Here is a 23,612-nt window from a genome sequence, read left to right on the forward strand (position 1 = left end):
ATATTAGGTTTAAAACTTTCCACACCAGAGTATTGTTTTGAATTTTCCACTCGTAAATGATTAAGGACTCCCCAGAATATTTGATATGTAATTACACATATCAAAAGTAAGAGCAGAAAATTAGATTTTTTTCTTTTTTTTTCTCTTTTGCATAACATGAAAACACTCATTGCTAGAATATTATTTCAGTGGCGGTAAAGGCTCCTTCGTATCATCTGTAAATAGACTGAATGACTGAAAATGTTGTGCGCCAGACTATTTTAAACTGAAGCTGAACATAATCTGCTCCAGATCGGGTTATGCAGTAAGCACAAGTTACCATGGTGATCAATCCATGTTCAAAGAGACACTGAAAACTCAGACTTTCAGCTCAGTAACCCATAACATACAACAAAGTTAGTGAGTGCACAATAAACACGGGATATTTAGAAGCCTCAGTAAATGGTGGTAAATAGACTGAAGCTTAAAGGAAAGTGAACTTTGGACATGATTCGGGACACAAAGAAGACACAAATTATATTAAAATTGTTGTAGCTGATGACTAAATAAGTAACTTTTGCTGACAGCCACTGTGTTGCATTTTTTATGGTTATAACACATTAAATTTAAACTGTAAAGCCAAAGCACACTTTCACTGGTACATTTTTGCACCTGCCAGTTGTCAGTGTTTAGCAGAGATTGTTTTGGTGCTGTAGGCTGGTCCTAGTGATTATTTATTAGCAACATCATCACCGATGTCTTTAGAGCCGCTTTGGTTTGTTTCATTGATTCAACATCTTGGTATTGAGCTGTTGGGCTGAAGTGTCCTTGTTATGTTATGGGGTGCGGGTTGTTGGGGGAGGTTCTCCCTGTCTGCTGAATGAAAAAAATAAAAGTGTCCGCTCAAATCTAAGGCACGAACACTTATAACAGATTGCTTCTAAATTCCTTTAACTCACTATAAATTAAGCTGCGGGATGCACATCCATTGCATTTGTTTTGTTAAAAGTCTATTTATTTATCTATCATAACCCTATCAGTACCTGTACTTTTCTTCCTGTACCTGTTTCCTCCAGCTGCAGTTCTACAGCTTAATTTTTCCTGCAGCGGGCAGTGCCTCTATCTGAAGTAATCTCAGTGACCTGTATTGTTGTTTTTCTTTTTTATCTAGTAGTAAACATAAACAGATAAGAAACGAAAGGAGGCATGAAGCGCCAGAGGGATCTGATTCATTTCTAAAGCTCAGTGAACCAGGATCAAATCCACAGAGGCACTGCTATGAGATTTTAGCCTGCTGGCGTGCTGTGATGTCCCAATAATTTGAGTTTTTAAGCTACGAAGTGCAGCCATTCTCCACTGCTCCCTTCCCATGAGTCAGACAGATGGATAAGTGCTGCAAGCACCGGTAGCAGGGTGAAGTTAAAACCTTTTTCCTGCTGGAGTATCTCAGTTCTGTACTAATATCATTACCTACAGTCAGAGAGAAATGTATCTTAGATAAAAGCATTCACAGAGGCACGAGAAAGGTACATTTTATAGAATAGAATAGAATAGAATAGAATAGAATAGAATAGAATAGCCCTTTATTGTTATTGTACATGTACTGGACAGAATTAAAATAAAATATAAATATAAATAAAATGTAAATAGTAAAGACATCAGGAATAAATAGCAAACAAGAATAGTGAAAGGAGTATATACAATATATATGAACATTGGAAGATCGTATGCAACCACTGGGACCCGTCAGGATCAAGGAATTCATTTCTCTACAACTGTTGCAGGAAATAAAGATGAAAGAAGAAGGTGTAATTGCATAAGAACAGCTAAGTAATAGATGGCGGTACTGCTGTCTGCTGCAGGGGTTTTTGAGTAAAGACTGGTGAATAGAAAATATACCAGGATTCTGCAGAATTGGAGATTCGTTTGAGGTTAATAAACTGTCTAGATGTGCCTTCAGTAAATGTTACTATGAATAAAAGTGTTAGATGTTGGGAAATGGGCTCAAGAAAAAAACTGTTCGATGTTTGGCTGGTCTTAGACACTATAGGGCAATAGTGATGGCTCCATAGTTTGATGGTTGACATATTTGCTTGGCAAACTAAAGGTCACTGTTTGAGTTCCAGCTAGAGACACAAATCCCCTTTTGGGTTGTATCAGGAGGGGTATCTGGTTTAAAACTGCCAAATCAAATATGTGATGGTATCTGACTCTTTATGTCAAAGGAGCAGCATTACAACAGCATACAATTATTGAACAGATTAGCCTATGAAAATACGTCTACTGTACAAGTCTAAAATTTACGCCCTCCTTCACATTTTCAAAATCCGTTCAGTGAGACAGATTGGAGTTATTGGAGGCTGATTTTGGCCCCTGGGCTTTGTGTTTGACACCAAAGGTCCCATAGGTTTGGAGATCATCAATAAGAGTTTTCCTTTCAAAAAGAATTTCACTTTTTTGGTGTGTATCAAAGTTCAGTTAGTTTAATTTAAATTCTCCAGATTGAAATTCTAGACATCCAGTGGTTTGCATTTCATCCCTCCCGTCTCCGTTATAGGAATGAGCTGAACTTTTTTAAGGCCTTTTATATTCAGTGGTGACAGGCTGAGTATATGTGACCTCGTTTAATGATTGTACGTGTCGTGGGTGAGTCAGGCTGGAGAGTAGTGGGATGAGCCAGTCAACTACCTGGTTTAGAAGAGTCAGAGCAAAGAACATGACTCTCACAGCACTCTTTTCAGGCACCCACACCCTCTTATCTGTCTGCTGTCTGGACTGCTCTCTGGGGCCATGAGAACACAGCGCATTGAGAAACATCAAAAACAATGGCTTTAGGGGAAAGGGCCCTTAAATTGGATAAAGTGCTGTCAGACGGCTGCAGCTTTTTAGGACTTTGTTTTGGTTTAAGGATACATTTACTACAAACCACCGCAGCAGGCTACTTTAAAAGTTCAGATAAATCTGCTGTTCTTTATCAACCCAACGTCAGACAAAGGTATAATATTTATAGGAATCTATAGTAATTCTGGGGATGGCAGGTAGGAGGCACATTGTTGGGTCTCTGTCTAACACACTCCCACAGATTTGATCATCACTGGCCAAGTTTGTTTTGTTTTTTTAGCTGCATCTTGTTATCGGGGGGAATCCTGGCTTCGAGTGGGCGCCACAGACTTTACGACATGCTGGTGTCACAATCAGGGATGCTGAAGAGTTGCCCGAGGCTGATTCTTGTTTAATGCATTCAGTATTAAATGTTTTTAGAGAAGTGTGTGTCAAAACTAATGTTAAGACTACACATCATTCTCTTGGAATTTCTAGAGTAAAAAAGATTGGAGAAACACAGACACGCATATGTAGCGACTCAAACTATTTTACAGTCGTTTGGTGCGTTACAGTTGCCAGATACATATCAGTATCACTTTATTAAATTGCATACTGTATGCATGTACATGCTTTGCTTTTTGTAAACACAAACAGTAATATTTTTATACTATATAAAAACTTGTTTGTTTTTTGCAGCTTTGTAAAATTCCAATTTTAATTTTAATAATTTAAACTTTTGCAACTAAATACTCAAAAGTTAAATTGATGATTATGTATGATAGTATTTACATGTATTCATACTAATAATTCAATTCATTATTATGTTTCTAGTCATTTATTTTTAGTCTTTTAAGCTTTCATTAAGAATTTACAAACCTTCCGTATAAATTGCCACATGTTGCAAGATTGCAGATTCTACCCAGTCTTGCAGTTTTCCACAACAGAAGAGTCACAGTTACTTTAACCTATTATTTTGGCATTCAAGTCTTGTTTAAGGAACATGGACAGAAAACCAAGGGAAAAACTAGCCACTTGTGTTTTGCTGGAAGGGACGGAGCTTAGATTTTGTGGTGACTTTGAGACTGTTAGATGCAGGTGAGCAGCTATTTTGGTAATGTAGTGTCTACACAAAACCAGACTCTACAGGCAGGATTAAAAAAAGCTCTTTGTTAATGGTGGTAGAAAGCAATCCAAAACACAGGAACAAGGAAAAAAGGTCCAAACTCAAGACTCGAACTGGTAGAGGACACACAGGAAATCATAACAGATATCACAACAAAGGACAACCAAAGCTCTTTCTACAAACTGACACACTAAGACTAATCAGGATAACAGGGAACAACTGGGTACAAGAGGTGAGGCTAATGAGGTATAACAAAACAAAGGAAGTAAAACTAAGGATAAAACACAGAGGACTGCCAAAATAAAATAGAAACCAACTTAGCAGAGAGATGAAGACCTGACAACAGGACACAAGAGCATTCTGTTGAGGAAGGAATAACCTAGGTCATGATCAATTAAAAACAAGCGCTGGACAGAGCTCGATAATTCAGGACCAGGACTATGACACGCTTGTGAATCGTTAAAAGGGACAATAGTGGAATTATTTAATTTTTACAGCATTTTTCTCTCCTTGTTTCTTGACCTTTAGCTGGGACGCACTGAAACAGCTGTGAACAACTTGAATCCAGTGTTTGGGGTGAAGTTCCAGGTGGACTACCACTTTGAAGAAATCCAGAAACTTCGCTTTGCCATGTTCGATGAAGACAAGTGTGCCACACAGCTCGACGAGCACGACTTCCTGGGAGCATTTGTTTGCACACTGGGAGTGGTACTGAATGATTTCTTCTTCTTTGGTTTGAAGTATATTCTTTATAACTACAGGTATAGTCTAGAGAAGAAGGGATAGGATAAACTGAACTAGATGGAATTTATTCTTACAATTAGATGCAGACTGTATTTTAAAGTGGATTTTTGCTCAATTTCAAAAATAAATAATTGTTGTCCTGATCCAATAGATTGTGTCCAATAAGAAACTTCACAGACCCCTGATCTTAGCCAATGGGAAGCAAGCTGGCAAAGGATCCATTACAGTAAGAATGTCTACTGTCTCTTAAAAGAAAATATTATGAACTATGAACTGAATATTATGAATATTATGAACTTATTTGTTTTTTAAAAACTTTATTTACAAAAATAAAATAGGAATGGTCCCGAGAAGAGACCAGATTATTTAAGGGTAAGTTCCCGTTGGATCGTCAGTTATGTTGGTTTAAATAAATTAAGTAAAGACACCCCAAGCTTATTAGCGTTAGTATTTTCCTTAAACTGGGGTGTGACAGGTCGCCATGTTGCCCCCAGATCTAATTAGAAGTAAGAGACTCAGAGCATGACCGCCATCATAAACAGCCCTCAGACCCTCTGAGGATCTGTTTAAAGGGTAGTCAGCAATCTAATAGTGCTGTATAAGGAATATATGGAAGTCACTAACCTGGTGACCTGGCCATGCACCTGATTGAAAGGTGTCAATGTCTCAATGCACTTAATGAGTTACAAGACAAATGTAAAAAATGCACACTGTGCTGTGTCACCTAAACTTGCTGTTGTCTGTGATGTTTACGTGAACGGTATGGCTACAGTCGCTGATCTTGATGTCATCGAGGCTGCTGCCGTTACCGTGTTTGCCAACGGTTCCTGTTGCTGTTGTTGATGTAAATGTTAATATTTGTGAGTGCTTCTGCTGCCGCTAATGTTGTGCGGTGCTCTTATTTTAGATAACAGCGCAGGAGTTGTCTGACAACAGAATCATCACTTTGACCCTGAGTGGGCGTAAACTGGATAAGAAGGTAGGCAGTTAGACCCCCGCATGCTCACACACGTACACACACACACACACTCAGGGTGCAAATCCAAACACACACATACACACACACTCAGATATATTTGAGCATGCATACCACTTTAGGTCACACAAATACAGCCCACACAGACGAGATTTAAATGCTTTCATAGTCTTCACCTTTGTCTGCCAAACAACAGGCTATCAGGTGCTGGGGTAGCTGGAATTAAAACTGTTGTTTTGACACATTAAATATGTATTTTGGGATGTTTGCTGAAACAACTGCAACCTCCAACAGTCATTCCTGCAGCATTTAGTATTGGCAGATAATTTTGATTTAGTTCTAGTCGTAGCCTTTTGACTAAAGCATAAAATGGCTTCAGTCATAATTTCGACATTTAAATTCTTTTGATTTCAGTTTAGTTTTAGTTTAGTATAAATATCATAAGATTATAGTAAAATAAAAAACAAAAAAACCACTGTATAATCTCCCAGTGTCAATTAAACCTTACTGCATAAGGTCGCTGATAACAAAGACTATGACAAAAATAATTTTTCAAAGAAATTTATTCAATAAAATTGTCCCTAACAACACTTTGTTTGAAACCACATTAAGGAAAAATTACATTCCCAAAGCCTGTTTATATCAGACTAAAATCACTGGGTGAAACCAGGAACCAGGACAAACAACATTTACAGGAAACGCACATTTGGGCCATATGTACTGCGGGCATGATTGAACTGAAAGTGTATTGTGTGTATTGTGTATGATGCTAGTGATTCTGGGATGTTAAAACAGGTATGGAAAGGGGTTTGAAGTATCCGGTGGGTTTGTAACAGCAACATGTTTCTAAACCCTGAAATATTAAAAAGTAAGTGCGCACAATGACTCAGCTGCCATAATAGGTGCTACCTTTATGTAACATTACAAGGTGTTTTGGCCTATGGTACAATGCACTGTGTACTACAGTACACATATGTACCTTTTAAACACTATCATGTGGTGTTATTTCCGATTGAAGGACAATTTTAAAAATTGTTGATATTATAAAATTGTTACATATTAAATATCGCCGTTTAAGCAGCTTTGATATACTGCAACTCAGAAACATCATAACTGTGAGTAGGATTCAAGCTCAAGCTGTGTACCTGCTGTATGCTGTAGTTAAAACTCCAGTGAATTAATTAATCAATCTGATCTTTTAAGTGTTCGAAGAAACTTTTTTTTTTAGAAATCACCTGTAGTTTTGCAGTTGTCATACAGTGGTTAGTGGTTGCAGTTTTGTGAAAGAGATAAGAGATGTAAACAGACAAAAAAAGACATGAGGGCAAATTCACCGTGTGTTTGTTTGTGCAGGACTTCTTTGGGAAGTCAGACCCTTACCTGGAGTTTCACAAACAGGGAGAAGATGGTAAATGGATGCTTGTGCACAGGACAGAGGTGAGTCATTAGCAGAGGTTAAACTTACCTTCATCTGACTGTTATTATCGTTCACTGTCATTTTCAGCTAAACTTGGCCTCACACAAAGTGGTACAACTTTAATTACAGACATAAGTTCAGGTAATTGCATCATACATCTGCTCCGCTGCCTATTTTTGTGTCTGTGACTTCAGGTCATAAAGAACACTTTAGACCCAGTGTGGAAACCTTTTACCGTGCCTCTCATTTCTTTGTGCAATGGAGACGTCGACAGAAGCATCAAGGTTAGTAGTAAGAATTTTTACTTTCTCTATTAGAAGACATGTTTAGTATCTAATGTAATCTTCACTGAATCTAACAGGTGAGATCCACTGTGAAAAAAATAAAAAATAATTTTATCGTGTCCTTTGGCTAGAATGTCAAACTTGAAAAAAATTAAAAAGGAAGTGAAGAGTCAGTACAGAAGTGAAAGTAGGACACAGATACCAGAAACCACATAACCGCTTGAGTTTCCACTTTTATTTATAAGCTGCCCATGTGAAAGAAAAGACTAGCATGATGTGATGCATTCTGCACAATTACAGGTGCTGTGTTATGACTACGATAATGATGGAGGACATGACTTCATTGGAGAGTTTCAGACCACAGTTGCAAAGATGAGTGAAGCCCAGAACTCAGTGGAGGTAAAACACTGACATGATTGTGCTTGTGGCTCCATTTTAGCAGGTGGCATGTTAGCATGCTATTCACTAGCAGATAACACAACTCAAACATGATTTAACACTGTTTATTGATAATAAAGGTGACAGCCTCATGAGAAGAAAATGATCTAGGTCAGAGGTTGCGGCTCGAGAAAGAGCTTATTCAGGATAAGCGGTGCCTCCCAGGTTTAGGATATCGCTGTTACACATATGAAAGAGGCGAGAGTAGGGGGATGCAGGGTGGGCCGCAGAAATGCTAACAAATAGGTGTGCAAGCCAGGAAGGCAGTACCTGCAGCATACATAAAATTAAAGCTTATGAGTTTAAGCATTTGAATCCTTTTGTAATGCAGTGTCAAGCTGTGTACACACTGGAAGCAATTGGGCCAACATTGCAACAAGAAACTAAAGAAAGTGAATCACATTCAGCGACTTTGAGCCAATACGGGCGAAATAAAAGCTGGTGATCAAAAGTGGGCAGGGCCCAAGATAAACTTGACGCAATTTCTAGACAGGACCTGTATATATGACATATGACCTGGATGTGAACACATTAGAGGGTCATCTAAGCAACCAGAACTTGGAATGTCTACAAGCAACCAGGCATCGTACAGCAGTGTGCAACTAGTGAATCGTTTCCAGTGTGTACAGAGTTTAGTAGTAGGGTAATTAGATAATAATAAAGAGACATTATTTAAGTAAATACAATGTAATTACTAGACTTATAACTGTGCAATTGCTTGGTAGTAAGAGTACACATGGGTATATCTTAGGTTAGACTTTGTCTTATGCGACACAGTAACAAACTTGTGATTGGGTTTTACTTTGGTAATTTCATGATATTTATCAACTGATATCAACTTATGAGCCCAAGGGTTAACTTGTAATGTGAAGTGCTATAATTCATTTCTTACCACATGTCTGTATTTCTGCCTGTTGTGGCTTGATTTATAGTTTAGAAGCATTCATTTATACATTGGTATTGTTTCAAATTTTATTGAGATTTATTCTTTTCGCATGTGAGTTCCTGATCTGTCAAAGATGTATGATGCACTGATAAGAACGTAGGTCATTCATTAGCAGGTCTGTGTGTGCGCGCGCGTGTGTGTTGCTAGTGAAACTGCATGCATGCATGTGCCAAAGCGGCCTCATGACTTGTTCTCCCACTGAGTCTCATCATGTGTGGTAATGATGTTGGGTGGGGGAAATAGCAAGGAAATAAAGATAAGAGGCAGGATGGAGAGGTGGGGGGGTGTAAGCAGAGCGAGAGCGAGAATGGAATGGATAAAAAGAGAAGTGCTTTTGAGATGTAAAATATCCCTTAGCCGAGCCTTAGTAACATGACAAGGCATTTAGAGTTACCTGTCATATGAATCGCTGACTGACTAAAATGTCTGTTTTGATCAGACATTGCCACCTAAGAGTGTGTCTGTGTGACTTACAGTATTAGCAGCCATCCTGTCCTTCACTTTTCTTTCAACAGCATCACATAAAATTAAATCTTTCTGTTTTTTAACACTGTATTGTTTTCATTTTCACTGTATTAATGGTACTATATCACTATAGTTTGACAGTCAAGGTGAACCTGCTCTCATCATTATGGGGAAGCTGTGAATCCAAGTCGCAGTCTTTCGATCGTCTGTTTCTCTGATCATTTTCCCATTTCACACCAACTCTTTTCAACTCTGCTGTCATCTCAGCTTTTCCTCTCCTTGTATTGTCCCTGCTAAACCCACTCCTCTGTTACTGATAGTGACACATTCATTTTAATTCCTTTAATTTCCTCTTACCCGTTCCTGTATCTGCAGGTGGAGTTTGACTGCATTAATCCCAAGAAACAGAAAAAGAAGAAGAATTATAAAAATTCTGGAGTTATCATTGTCAAGTCCTGCAAGGTGAGGACGGATGGAGGTTTCTTAGCAATCTTAATCTTCGGTTGCATATAAATTTAGTAGAATTGCAGTAGATGTATTCTTTTTCTTACTGCTGTCACCGACACATTCAACTTGTGGCTTCACATATCAAACGTGTTTCCAAATCTAAAATCAGATCAATATTTTTAGATTACCTGGCATATACAGCTTTGTTGTAAACTGGGGAATCTGTACTCAGTCAGGAAATTGAGTGATATTTTAAAAGAATGAAAGCAATGTTTTGGTTTTACATGCTCAAGCATTCATCATTATTAGTTGTCATGTTCTGATGTTTCCATATGGTTTAATGTTGGTTTTAACTGAAAGCTTATAGCTCTTATACAGGTGCTAAGTTTATAGTAGATAAAAAAAACTTTAATAAAATAAAACACTGTGATTGTTACTGTTATTAAGTAAATTTTGCTAGTCGTGGTTCGGAGCCCCTTGTTGCCTTTATAACTGCCTTAATTCTTCATAGCATACAAGCTGCTGGGAACATTGCTCAGAGATGCTGGTCCATGGTGACATGATGGCTTCACACAGCTGCTGAATCTTTGTCAGCTGCACATCGATGCTCACTTTGAACTTCTGCATGGCCACATGCACTAGATCGCTACCGTGTTGATGATTGAAATTTGTGTTAACAAACAGTTAAAGTCCCCTGAAAAGTTTTTAGGAAGGGGGCAGAAGAAACAGAGCAGTGATGTTTTTCTACAGTTCCACTTATTTGTGTTTTAGTTGCTCCAGCTTCGGAAGGAAATGCTCTCCATTTAGCTGCTACATCTTTACCAGCCGCTTGTATACTTTAACTTTCTGATATTTTGTGCGAACCACCTTGCATATCTTTGCGCCAGGATTTATAAGTGAACCATGAGGCTTCACCGGAAAGTTCTGCAGTAATTCCTGCAGTAATGAACTAAACCCGTCCACACAGAGCAACACAGATATTTCACAATGAATTCAGCAGCACAATTGAGTAAAGTTTGATAATACCACTGGTATATCAAACTTTTGTTTTAACCCTTGTATGGTGTTCGGGTCTGTGAGACCCGTGTTCAGTTTTTTTCAAAAGAAAAATTAAACAATTAATTATTTTTTCACGTGTAAATGTGTTGTGTCTTTCCACTCACTCCACTTGATTATAACTGATTTATTTATAACATTTTATATAAAAGAAAAACGAGAAGCACATTAATTCATAAATGTGATCTAACAAAGGTAAAGGGAAAAAATTAACCATGTTTGCTGTTCATATGTCTTGTAATTGGGATGAAGTAAACATCTGTTGAGTAATTTAACATAAAATTGTTTGATAGTGTTAATTTGGAAAGCCAAAACTCTAGCGGGTCCACCAGACCCATGAACACTGGCTGAGTAACAAAAATACGAACACCACACAAGGGTTAAATATTAGCTCAAGAAGTTTGATCCATTAGCAGTCTAAGCAGGAGCAACAAAAATAACTCACCTACAGTAGCAAATCAAATAAATTATCCGGCCTCTCATCACGTCTTAATGATCCATCTTAACACTCGACTCAGTGAATTTCAGTTTTGATCAACTGACGCACTTCTAACTGGGCGTTCATAACTCCACTTGAATAGCTAATTAGTACGATGGCTCAGAGCCCCACAGAGGACACATTAAGCTGAACCATGGAGTCTTTAGATGCCTGTTGGAATAACATTAAAGCTGTGTGCGTGCAATGACAAGCTTTCATAATTGATTCCTTTCCTTCTTTCCATCTTTTTTTTTTCTTACACACAATCATGAACAAGCCTTTGTACAGAGACACACATAGGGCACAGCGCATGAAGAAAATGGCTAATATAGTAATTATATTTGTTGGCTGGCAGCAGGGATTAGACTAATGACGGTAAAATCCATGCTAAATATTCATTGTAATTGGAGTGCTCAAACAAGATAAGTGGTGCTCTTCTGGTTGCACATTATGTCACGAAAAACATATGTCAGGTTTGCTTAAAAAATTTAAAAAGAATAATGTCTGTGTTTATGTTTGCAGCAAACTTAATGGTGAATGATAGAAAATATAATTTCATCTATAGATCTGATCTTCAGCAGATCAGTTCTCACTTGCACACTTATTTTCCTGATTTCTTGCTTTTTTCCCGTGTCTCTAGATTACAAGGGACTACACTTTTCTGGATTACATACTGGGAGGATGCCAGCTCATGTTTACAGTAAGTACAATATTAGCTTGCATGTTTATATCTCTGCAGTAATGTTATAATGGGATATCGATCCAACTCTAACCCTGTCTTTTATAAACCAAAAGAAAAAGGGTTAAAAACAGAAAGGTGGTACTGATTGTTGTAAAGAGGAGAAATTGGGTATCGTGAAATGTTGAAATGGTTGAAATGGAAAATGAATGAGACAAATGAGGAAAGAAAGGGAGAAAGATAAACAACAAGAAGATATTTTACCAGAGGGAGGGGGAGAGACAGAGAGGCGTCATGGTCTATTTTAGTCTCTTGTTAGTAGAAACTCTTGTGTGTCCCCGATGATGTCACACCTTTTTGTGCAACTCAGTGAATGAGAGAGAAAGAGTCCTCTTTTATAGTAGCCAGGCGCAATCGCTGCCACACATTGAGTTGTTTTATTAATATATTTCCTATAGCACTCATGCAATGAGAGAGTACACACATATACACACATGCACTTCACTGCATGTACACAACAACCCTTTCCCCCTCCTTCTCTATCTCTCCAACAATTTTCCAGCTTTGTGAGCTAGAACCAGGCTCCAGATGTAGCAGAATGAAGATAACATAGTTCCTTACATTTTGTGGTATTTCTTGTAAAGTGTGTTCTCAGATTGGACATCTGTGCTCCACATTGTACAGCTATATTTGTCAAGATTCATGTTTTCTCTACAGATGTACTGCAGGAGAGTTGATCGTTTCTGATTATATAAAATATAATGGATAGTTTAAATATCCTCCATGCACTTTGGTTTTATTCTCTAATGCTGGAAAAAAATACTTTGAGTACTCATACAGAGTAATGTAAAAAAAAAAAAGTACACCCTTACAGTCTGAGCACCTCTGTAAAAGTATATGTTTTGTCATTTTGCTAGCCTGGAGCATTCATGTGTATGTTAACACAATGCCAGCCAAATTCACTTTAATCTCGTGTTGTGCGATGCTCAGAAAATCTGCAAAAAAATCTCAGTAAATGTTAAAGTTTATGATGGTACAATTAGAAAAGACACTGAATAAGAATGACTTGTTTAGGAAGGGTTGCCTGGAAGAAAGAAAACACAATAATCCCAAAAACCCCCACCCACATGTCAGCATGGGTTAAGTTTGCAAAGTTGTATCTGACAACAATGGACAGACAAGACCAAAGTGGAGATGTTTAGCCACTAAGTAAACCGTGAACTCCTTTGAACAACAAAGTATTGCAGAGTCAAATGTGAGGCCGATATCTAAAATTTGACTCAGATTAGTTGATGCCACAGGACGATGATCCCAGCAACACTACAGCAGAATGTCTGATAAAGAAAAAAATCATGGTGTTTCATTGACCCAGGCTTCAGCATGAAGTGCTGTGGTCGGACCTTAAGATAGCTGTGCGTTAAAATCAACGCCTGCAAACCTTAATGAACTGAAGCAACACTGTAAATAAGAGGGGGCTACAATTCCTCCACAATGATCTGAGAGACTGATACAGAAAATCAGAAAACAGTTTCTCCAAGTTATTACTGAAAGTGGCTCTACAACCTACTGAATCATGGGGTGGATGAGTTTTTGAAAAAGTCGCTGTTACATGATTGCAAATGTTGGTATTCAAAAAAACGGCAGAGAGAAAATACATAACCACTAGTGCTGGAGAGATATAACCTGTACTCACAACAATAACTCATACAATGTGAAGTCAGGAAAAGAAGTATTTAATTAAATCGATGTAGCTCTACATATTAAACCAGCCAAGACAGGAAAGGCGATATTACATTTTTAATGCAAAGCATCTGGCATAACAGTTGATTTCCATTATGTTTATTCTATTTAAGAAGGAAAAGGTTTAAATATTAACACGTGCACTTAGGTCCATCATGTAAATTTGCTAGATTTAGCCATATAGGCTAATTTTCATTTGCAGTCACTGGAGGTTAGTGCTATTCATAACCAAATTAATGAAATCCTAACATCTTTCAGGGAAAACCCACATGTGAACACATGTTGTGAGAAAATTAGTGTTGTGGGAATGGGCAGTATGCTGAATTTATCAGTCGAAATTGAAATGCGTAGGAGTTTGTGCTCAGTCAACGAGTTTATATATATGCTGATTACCTTTTTGACATAAACTCTGTGTATTTAGGAGGACAAGAAGCAGTTTTGCCTCAAGGCTCTAATGTTTCCCAAGTGGACACATACATAGAAGTATCCTGTTTTATCTACTATACCTAGTATCTATTTAGCAAGAAGGCATGTGTGTGCATGGTGCAAGGGATCGTACGAAAGTTCATACAATTAGAGCACCCAAAGCTCACAGCACAAAATATCTGCATAGCCCCTCACAATAATGCACTTTCACAAGCTACATACACACACAGTAATAAATCATCGGAACAATGTGATGCGTGAATACCTGTAAATTACTACTTAAATGTTAAATAGATATGGAAATGTCATCATTATCCACCCAGGAATCTGTTTTCATTATTTGCAACATGTTGACACTGCAGAGTAGTTTCGGAGTTTCAGAGTAGCTTCCTTCTGTGATAGAAGGCAGTGTTGACTATTTTTCTGGTCTCAAGAAAGCTGTTGTTGTGCACTGAGCTGTTGAGGACTACATTTTGTCTGAAGCAGTTAGCTGCTAAAGCTGCTAATAACAATGATAACCTCCAGTGTCAACCTGCTGAGCTTATTGGTGGAAATGAGGCTTTAAAAGAAAAACAAATAGTTAGACACTTGACTACATATTTACAATATGATGTACAATTTAAGTGAACATATGTTTCTCAGTTTCATTTAATTTGTCATTATTTTTGGTCTAAAATGTCCAACTTTTCAAACAGTGTCCATTACATGCTGCTACATGCTCAACAGTATGTGGTGCTGTGATGAGAGCAAAACACAGATTTTAAAGAATTTTGTTTTGAATTTTTCTCAGTAACTAAGATGTTTTTAGACTTGCTAGATTTTAGTTTGTCCAGCTAACTAGAGTATAATGGAACAAGTGGTTACATAAGTAGCTACTTACTGTAGAAAGAGAAGCTGATTTTACCCACTTTGTTTGTAATCACTGAACAAAAATTACAGCCGATGAAGCCGTTAAAACAGAGGCATTATATAATCATGCTGTAGCCTCCAAAGGATGCAATGCAGATCCTATTTCATTGCTGAATTTTTGATAATTCTAGTATTTATTGAATGCTAAATGGGCCTCAGTAGCACATAATTCCTCTTGTATATACTCTACTCGGCAATTGACAACCTGTTAAAACTAGAAGTTGGATTTCTGAGTCGTCCAGCTGTGATAGGCCTTGAGGTTTAGGGCCATTAGGACGCTCTATGTCCAGCCTTCTCTCTTTTCAATGGCTACCGTGAAGGTGAAACACTCATCCCCAGGTAATCAGCCAGCAGTCAAGTGCCCCAACAAAAGGTTGGACAGCTCTCAGCCATGGCAATGTTTCAGCGTTACTGAAAATGCAAACATCCAACACAATGTGTTGAAATATAATAATTACTGGAATTTGCAAACAGGTTCTGACTCACAGAATTGCTTAAATACTTTTTAATCAGTTCCTCACTCAAGGCTCTGCTCTTCTGGAATGTGTTGAATTTCAGTGCAATGGGAACATTTTCCTGCAATAGTGGTTGGTAACTTAAATCCTCCCTGCTCCCTCCTAATCTTTTGGCGTTTGTCATAAACCTGCAGCTCTTTCACTGAGTTACACACACACATACGCAGAGATATTTTACCTTCTCCTGCTTACAGGCGCATTTACTTCACACACGTGAGCACAAACGTATATCCTCCACACTCCATACTTCACACTAAACACTAAAATTGATTTTAAATGCAGATTCCATGGGTAAGTCATGACACACACACACAAAGCACAAGTTCAAAACTCACTATCTGTGTTCATACAGACGTTTTCCTACTGCGCTCTGAACAACCGTGGCGTAGGTGTACATGCACACGTACACAAACATTACACCTCACCTTTTTATGCACGCTGACTGATTCAGACATGTATAATCTCGCGCAGATTCTCAATTACCAAAGAGTTCTCCTCACGTACACACTGGCATTTATATGCTCGGATTTTAGGACCTCGCTCTCTTTCTGTGTTCTCACGTACGCGGGGAAGCGGTCGTGTACAAAAAAGCCCATCCTCACAGTCACACACACATGCAGAAAGAGCTGTTCTCCGGTGTTCAATCAGACTTAGTATGGCTATAATCCTAATCTCCGCGAAGGGGAAGTCTCTCCTCTGGGCTGCAGGAGGTTGAGGAGAGAGCCGCATTTCGGTTACACACTCCAACACAAAGAGACAGCCTGCTACTGCTGATAGGCTGTTTATGAAACATTTTTACTAAATTAAGATATTATTAATATCATATGTTTGATATCATTCAGGGGCCATATAGAGAACAATTAACCTAATGGATTTTCAAGGATCAAAAGCAGACTCTTAGAGAGTATCTGTAGCTTGTGTATATTGTGTGTATATTATACCACAGTGAAAGAAACCACTTCCTGCAGTATAAGCTGAAACTCATATTAGTAACCGCTGTAATGGTCAAATCCATTAGTGTTCATGAGGAGAGTCATTGCTTAGCTTCCGTGTTAAGGAAAATTCCAGTTCATTTCAATGTGTTCTTTTCTACCTTAAAGACCATTTTATTAGGTATCTATTGCCAGTAGTAGGTTGAACTCCCCTTTGCTTTCAGAACTGCCTTTATTTATGATGATTTGTGGCATAGATTCAACAAGGTGATGGAAACATTCCTCAGGGAGTTTGGTCCATATGACACCATTGCATAGTTGCAGCAGATTTGTCCACTGCACATCCGTCATGCATCATGTCCCGTTCCACCTATTGGATTGAGATCTGGTGACTGTGGAGGCCATCTGGGTATAGTGGATTCACCATCGTTTTAAAAAAAGTGTGCCAAAAAAACATCACCCACACTATTACACCAGCAGCCCGAACCAATGATACAATGGATCAATGCTTTCATGTTGTTTACACCAAACAGCAGAAATCGTGACTGAGCTAGTGCAAATCGTAGCCTCAGTTTGCTGTTTTTAGTTGAGAGTGGTGGCACCCAGTGTGGTCCTCTACTGCTGTAGCTCATCTGCTTCAAGGGTTGGCACGTTGTGCATCGACATGGCTTGGCTTATTTGAGTTCCTGTTACCAGCAGTCTGGCCGTTCTTCTCAGAGCTAATCTGGCCAGAGAACTGCCGCTCGCTGGCTGTTTTCTCTTTTTCAGACCATTCTCTGTAAACCCTAGAGATGCTTGTGTGGGAAGATCTCAGTAGATCAGCAGTTTCTGAAATACTCAGACCAGCCTGTCTAGCACCAACAAGCACACCACGTTCAGTCGCCTTTTTCCCCCATTCTGATACTCGCTTTGAACATGATCAAGCAGGTGGTCTTAAACATTTGCACTCTTCATCTTAATCATAGCGATTCAGAGTGCAAATGCATTGCAGCCACTAGCAGCATTAGGGATCTAATGCCACGCCGGCCTGTTTTGCATCTGTAAGGAAGTGAAGAGCTTTCAAGGATGGTAGTAGGTTTTGCTTGTTGTTTCTTTACCTTTTATGGAGATCTGATTGTTTGTTCTGGTCAATCACTTGTCTTTTTTTTCTTAGAAGGGAAAAACACGATTGAGACATTAATGTTCATCGGAACTAATAATAATGGATTGGATTTATATAGCGCTTTTCAAGGCACCCAAAGCGCTTTACAATGCCACTATTCATTCACTCTCACATTCATACACTGGTGGAGGCAAGCTACGGTTGTAGCCACAGCTGCCCTGGGGCAGACTGACAGAAGCGAGGCTGCCATATCGTGCCATCGGCCCCTCTGGCCAACACCAGTAGGGTAAAGTGTCTTGCCCAAGGACACAACGACCAGGACAGAGAGCCCAGGGATCGAACCAGTGACCTTCCGGTTACAGATACGCTTCCCAACCACTTAGTTAGTTTAGTCGCCCCACTAAACTAACTAAAGCAGCATTAGTGGAATTACTCTTAGTAAACGTAATTTAAAAAATACAGTTTACTCATTTTTCTTTTGGATTCAAACTTTTCACAAATCCTAATGCCAACAGCATCTTACGCAGCTTCTCTTTTCAAGATTTTGTCAGCTTTATGTTGTTAAATGCAAGTGTAGCAATCAAATCTACTGTGATGATTAAAATAAAGATGATCGATCGCCACTTTCCTTTCCCTGCTGATATTCAGATTGCCAGCAATAATAACGATGATTACTCGACTCAAGTAAGTAGGCTCCCAAATTTAAATCCTCTTATCACGGTTATCTTTTTGCAGTGGATCTATTTTTGATTATTTTTAACTGGTTCACATCTCTTAAGCTGAAATTGTCTCGTGAATTCATTTAAACTCATTTTATTTTGACAGGTGACTCATAACCCCTTTTGATCAAACATTTCAAAATTTAAAAAAAAAATGATAGAGAGACGTAGACGATGGAAGGAGTCAACCTCCATTCAGTTACACATTCTGCCTTTCAGAATTTACAGAATTTACAACATAGTTATTCTCACAAATATATTTTCATCATTTTCTTATCGTGACTACCTCGGCTGAAAAAATGAACAGAATGTCATGTTAATAACAGCTGCTGTGCTGCTGCAGAATGACACCGAATCAAAGAGAAAGTCGGATGCTACAATCTGTTCTACTATACCTTTTTTGGGCTAGTCCAAAGTCGGTGAAAGTGATTTCCTGCAGTTGCATCACATTTCACATGTAAAAGGGCGATTATGTCTTTAGAGCTAGTCATTTTTTTTCCTCTCCTCTTTTTTTATCCATGCTTTTATTTTGTTTATCTAAAAAAGCATCAGCGTGGATAGCATGTAATTTTATTTCAAAGTTTTTAGTCTCTGCCGAGGTGGAATAATTAGTGTGTCGATAAAAACAAAATAGAACAGAACTGGTGAACAAATCATGACATATAAGAAACACAAACAGTGTGTGTGACTAGCAGCAATGTGGACACTAAAATGTCAGTAAAGTCGGCAGCTTGATAGGAAAGATAACTCGAAAATACTGTTTATAAAAGACTGACATAGCTTTTGGGTCTTTGTGCTGTGCTGCAGGGGTGTCGTCGTTTCTCCCCCCCCACCACCACACACACACACACACATTTAGAGGTTGCCACGGTGCCTTGCATCCTTTTGTGTTACTCAAGCCATCTGCATGTGCTCCTTCACACATCCATGAATCTTCTTTGGTCTTTATCTTTTCCTCCTGCCTGGCAGCTTCGGCTTCATCATCCTTTGTCCAGTACATCCACTATCCCTCCTCGGCACGTGTCCAAAGCATTTCAGCCTTGCCTCTCCTGCTTTGACTCCAAATCGCTCAACCCGAGCTGTCCCTCTGATATACTCATTCCTAATCCTGTCCATCCTGGTCACTCTCAGAGAAAATCTTAACATTTTCAACTCTGCCACTTCTAGCTGCGCTTCTTGTTGCCATCTTGTCAGCACAAGATGACTCCTGGTAGAAAAAAGTCAGATTGTATAGAAATCACTTTCTTGTTGAATGCAATTTGATATTTATTTTCAAAATTATTCTAAAATAAAGGAAAAATAAAGCGAAATAGATAACACAAGTTGTGCTTCAGGCAGACCTACTTTGTGGCCAAGTCACTGCCGTATGAGCGTGCAGGATTCCTTAACTTCTCATTCAGTTACAACCTTTGCTCATAAACTGACTGTGATAATGGTGATGGCCAAAATGCTTAATTCACAGTCTTCACAAACCAATGTGTGACATCACAGTGGTTAAACCTTTCTTTTATATGCTGTCTATGTGTCAGCTACCAAGTTACGGGCAAGTGGTAATTGATTGTAATTGATTCACTCCACTAAAGACACAAAAAGTAGTTTTAAAAAACCCCACATTGTTGTACATATCATAGCAGTTTGCCTACAAGCACTGAGTCATTCATCATTAGATACTTGGCACTGCTGTGATTTTTATTGTTTTCTTTAAAAAGCATCCAGTGGCTCCTGTGTACCTCACAAAAGCAAAAATATACAACCACAACCAACAAGACAAATATGAACCAAGAGCAGGCTTTCCCACAGTGGGCTGCAGCTTCTGCTTGTCACTGTCTCTTTATCGCCTCAGAGTGAGACAGAGAACAACTCCAGAAGATGTTCACACAGGCTCTAACACATTCATCCATCCCTCCATCCATCTATGTGACTGTTTAACTGCAAATGAGCCTGAGAGGTTCTGGCACGAGAACTGGCTCATCAGTACTCGACAGGGTGCAGCTGAGAAAACTCCAGCGTGATTGTCAGCATGTCTGTTATTTGACAGTAATTTGGCAGTAGTCGAATCCATCTATGTAATGCGGTCACAGACGTTTTCTGCCACATTGCTGCGCTAAAATATCCAGTAATGAAATGCTCCTCCGTCACCCCATGATCATTTTAATTCTTGTACTTGCTTGTTAAAACTGTGTGTTTGTCATGGTGTGTTTAGTCTGCTTGTGTGTTCGCAATTACCAATAGCTTGAGGCGAGGAATAAGTTGGAAACAGAATGGTGTCATCTCCTACTGTCATCAAATACACAGCCATCAAACTAATAGCATCTGTCACGGGAGAGGCCACTGGAGGAAAGATGCTGTAACAGTTTAGGGATGATCTTATGCCATCAATTTGGCGTACATATTTTCAGCTTCATAGTAAGACAAAATAAATGACACCAGAGGGGGAAAATATGTACTACATGAGGGAAACAAAAAGCCTACTATACAATAAACCTTTTCTTTTTCTGCTTAGTGGTGTACCTGCAGTACTGTGCTTAAGTCTTAGGCTGCCTCTAATTTTGTTATTTCTTTGCTTCCAATGAGCTATTCTGTAATTTATTTAATAGATTTTCTGAAGGTCTTTCAAAGTACGTAACTCACATAACAGAAAATGTTTTGTTACTAGCACTTTTCTCCCATTTCTTTACTTACAAAAATGCCAAAAATAACAGTTTCATAGGCATAAAATAGTCGTTTTCCACCAACAAGGTGATTCCCTGAGCTATTAGCTGAAACCTTGGTGTATCTTGGAAAAAGAAAATATCTACAGCAGATCAACAGTGTATTTAAGTCATGTCCTTAAGAAATATGAATAAAAAAGTCCCACAAGACTTAAGATCCATCTGGCCCTTCAATTGGTACGTCTTCTTTTTGTTGAAGTCATTCTTAATGAAGGGGAAAGTGGACAAAAGGCTGATGTACGCCAAATTACACATGAACTGAACTGAAAATCAGTGGAATTATGAGTGCAGAAAAGTACCGTCATATTTTGATCTGCCATGCAATAGCATTGAGATGGCATCTGAATGGGAACAGCTTCATTCTTTAGCATGACAATGATCCCAAATACTCTGATAATTCAGTAAAAGCATACTTGGATAGAAAAACACACAATGGTCAGTCATGGATTGGCCTCCCAGGCAAAACAACATTGCTGAAGCCTTGAGGGTTCATAGTAACAGAGAACTGAACAAAAGGCAGCCAGGATCCAAAGAAGAGGTTTGAATGTCTTAAAGAAACCTGGAGAACTATTCCTGATAACTACTTAAAGAAATTCCAAAGGAAAGCTTGCTTGAAAGAGTTCAGGCTTTGTTGAAGTATGAAGGTGGTCATAAAAAATGTTGACTTTGAACCTCATTGGAATTGTACAAACTCTATTTTCCCTTATATAATGTACTTACATGAATTTATGTTTCAATAAAGTACTCCACCTGTTTTCCATCTTCCTAGCAAAACATTAAGAAATGTGGAGAGGCTTTGCACAGTGATGCAGTCATCCGTGCTATCACAAATCGTAAGCAGACCAAATAGAAAAACTAATATGTTAGCAGAAATCTGATCTTGGCTATGATACCAGCAGTGAGAGATTCTAAAACACTTGACCTGGGCAGCCCTGAGCCAGGCTTTTTGAAGCTGCGAGACCTTCAGGAACATACAGGGAGTGCAGAATTATTAGGCAAGTTGTATTTAACCCTAATTTTATTCTTGAACAACAACCATGTTCTCAATGAACCCAAAAAACTCATTAATATCAAAGCTGAATGTTTTTGGAAGTAGTTTTTAGTTTGTTTTTAGTTTTAGCTATTTTAGGGGGATATCTGTGTGTGCAGGTGACTATTACTGTGCATAATTATTAGGCAACTTAACAAAAAACAAATATATACCCATTTCAATTATTTATTTTTACCAGTAAAACCAATATAACATCTCCACATTCACAAATATACATTTCTGACATTCAAAAACAAAAACAAATCAGCGACCATTATATCGCCACCTTTCTTTGCAAGGACACTCAAAAGCCTGCCATCCATGGATTCGGTCAGTGTTTTGATCTGTTCACCATCAACATTGTGTGCAGCAGCAACCACAGCCTCCCAGACACTGTTCAGAGAGGTGTACTGTTTTCCCTCCTTGTAAATCTCACATTTGATGATGGACCACAGGTTCTCAATGGGGTTCAGATCAGGTGAACAAGGTGGCCATGTCATTAGTTTTTCTTCTTTTATACCCTTTCTTGCCAGCCACGCTGTGGAGTACTTGGACGTGTGTGATGGAGCATTGTCCTGCATGAAAATCATGTTTTTCTTGAAGGACGCAGACTTCTTCCTGTACCACTGCTTGAAGAAGGTGTCTTCCAGAAACTGGCAGTAGGACTGGGAGTTGAGCTTGACTCCATCCTCAACCCAAAAAGGCCCCACAAGCTCATCTTTGATGATACCAGCCCAAACCAGTACTCCACCTCCACCTTGCTGGCGTCTGAGTCGGACTGGAGCTCTCTGCCCTTTACCAATCCAGCCACGGGCCCATCCATCTGGCCCATCAAGACTCACTCTCATTTCATCAGTCCATAAAACCTTAGAAAAACCAGTCTTGAGATATTTCTTGGCCCAGTCTTGACGTTTCAGCTTGTGTGTCTTGTTCAGTGGTGGTCGTCTTTCAGCCTTTCTTACCTTGGCCATGTCTCTGAGTATTGCACACCTTGTGCTTTTGGGCACTCCAGTGATGTTGCAGCTCTGAAATATGGCCAAACTGGTGGCAAGTGGCATCTTGGCAGCTGCACGCTTGACTTTTCTCAGTTCATGGGCAGTTATTTTGTGCCTTGGTTTTTCCACACGCTTCTTGCGACCCTGTTGACTATTTTGAATGAAACGCTTGATTGTTCGATGATCACGCTTCAGAAGCTTTGCAATGTTGAGACTGCTGCATCCCTCTGCAAGATATCTCACTATTTTTGACTTTTCTGAGCATGTCAAGTCCTTCTTTTGACCCATTTTGCCAAAGGAAAGGACGTTGCCTAATAATTATGCACACCTGATATAGGGTGTTGATGTCATTAGACCACACCCCTTCTCATTACAGAGATGCACATCACCTAATATGCTTAATTGGTAGTAGGCTTTCGAGCCTATACAGCTTGGAGTAAGACAACATGCATGAAGAGGATGATGTGGACAAAATACTCATTTGCCTAATAATTCTGCACTCCCTGTATTCTCAGCTATATCCATATGAAAAAGAAGCAGAACTTTATTTTTGCACGTGCTGTATGTCTCATAGATTATTCATGAAACTTGCCACTTTCACATCTAGTAAGACAGACAACCACACGCTTTCACATCCACACACACAGCCGATTTACACTCCCCAATTAACCTAACATG

General features: G+C 38.9%; 1 protein-coding gene across 1 annotated transcript in view; it reads left to right on the forward strand.

Moving 5' to 3' along the window:
• cpne2 (copine II) overlaps nucleotides 1-23,612 on the forward strand; it is a 53,676-nt gene that overhangs the window by 10,390 nt on the left and 19,674 nt on the right. Inside the window, exons 3-10 of the mRNA XM_004564594.5 lie at nucleotides 4,454-4,633; nucleotides 4,821-4,895; nucleotides 5,577-5,648; nucleotides 6,999-7,082; nucleotides 7,257-7,346; nucleotides 7,647-7,745; nucleotides 9,571-9,657; nucleotides 11,817-11,876. Of these exons, the coding sequence (XP_004564651.1) occupies nucleotides 4,454-4,633; nucleotides 4,821-4,895; nucleotides 5,577-5,648; nucleotides 6,999-7,082; nucleotides 7,257-7,346; nucleotides 7,647-7,745; nucleotides 9,571-9,657; nucleotides 11,817-11,876 (747 nt within the window). The remainder of the gene's footprint in view (nucleotides 1-4,453; nucleotides 4,634-4,820; nucleotides 4,896-5,576; nucleotides 5,649-6,998; nucleotides 7,083-7,256; nucleotides 7,347-7,646; nucleotides 7,746-9,570; nucleotides 9,658-11,816; nucleotides 11,877-23,612) is intronic.

Source organism: Maylandia zebra, linkage group LG7 (assembly GCF_041146795.1).
Source record: "Maylandia zebra isolate NMK-2024a linkage group LG7, Mzebra_GT3a, whole genome shotgun sequence".
In the NCBI taxonomy this organism is placed as follows: domain Eukaryota; kingdom Metazoa; phylum Chordata; class Actinopteri; order Cichliformes; family Cichlidae; genus Maylandia; species Maylandia zebra.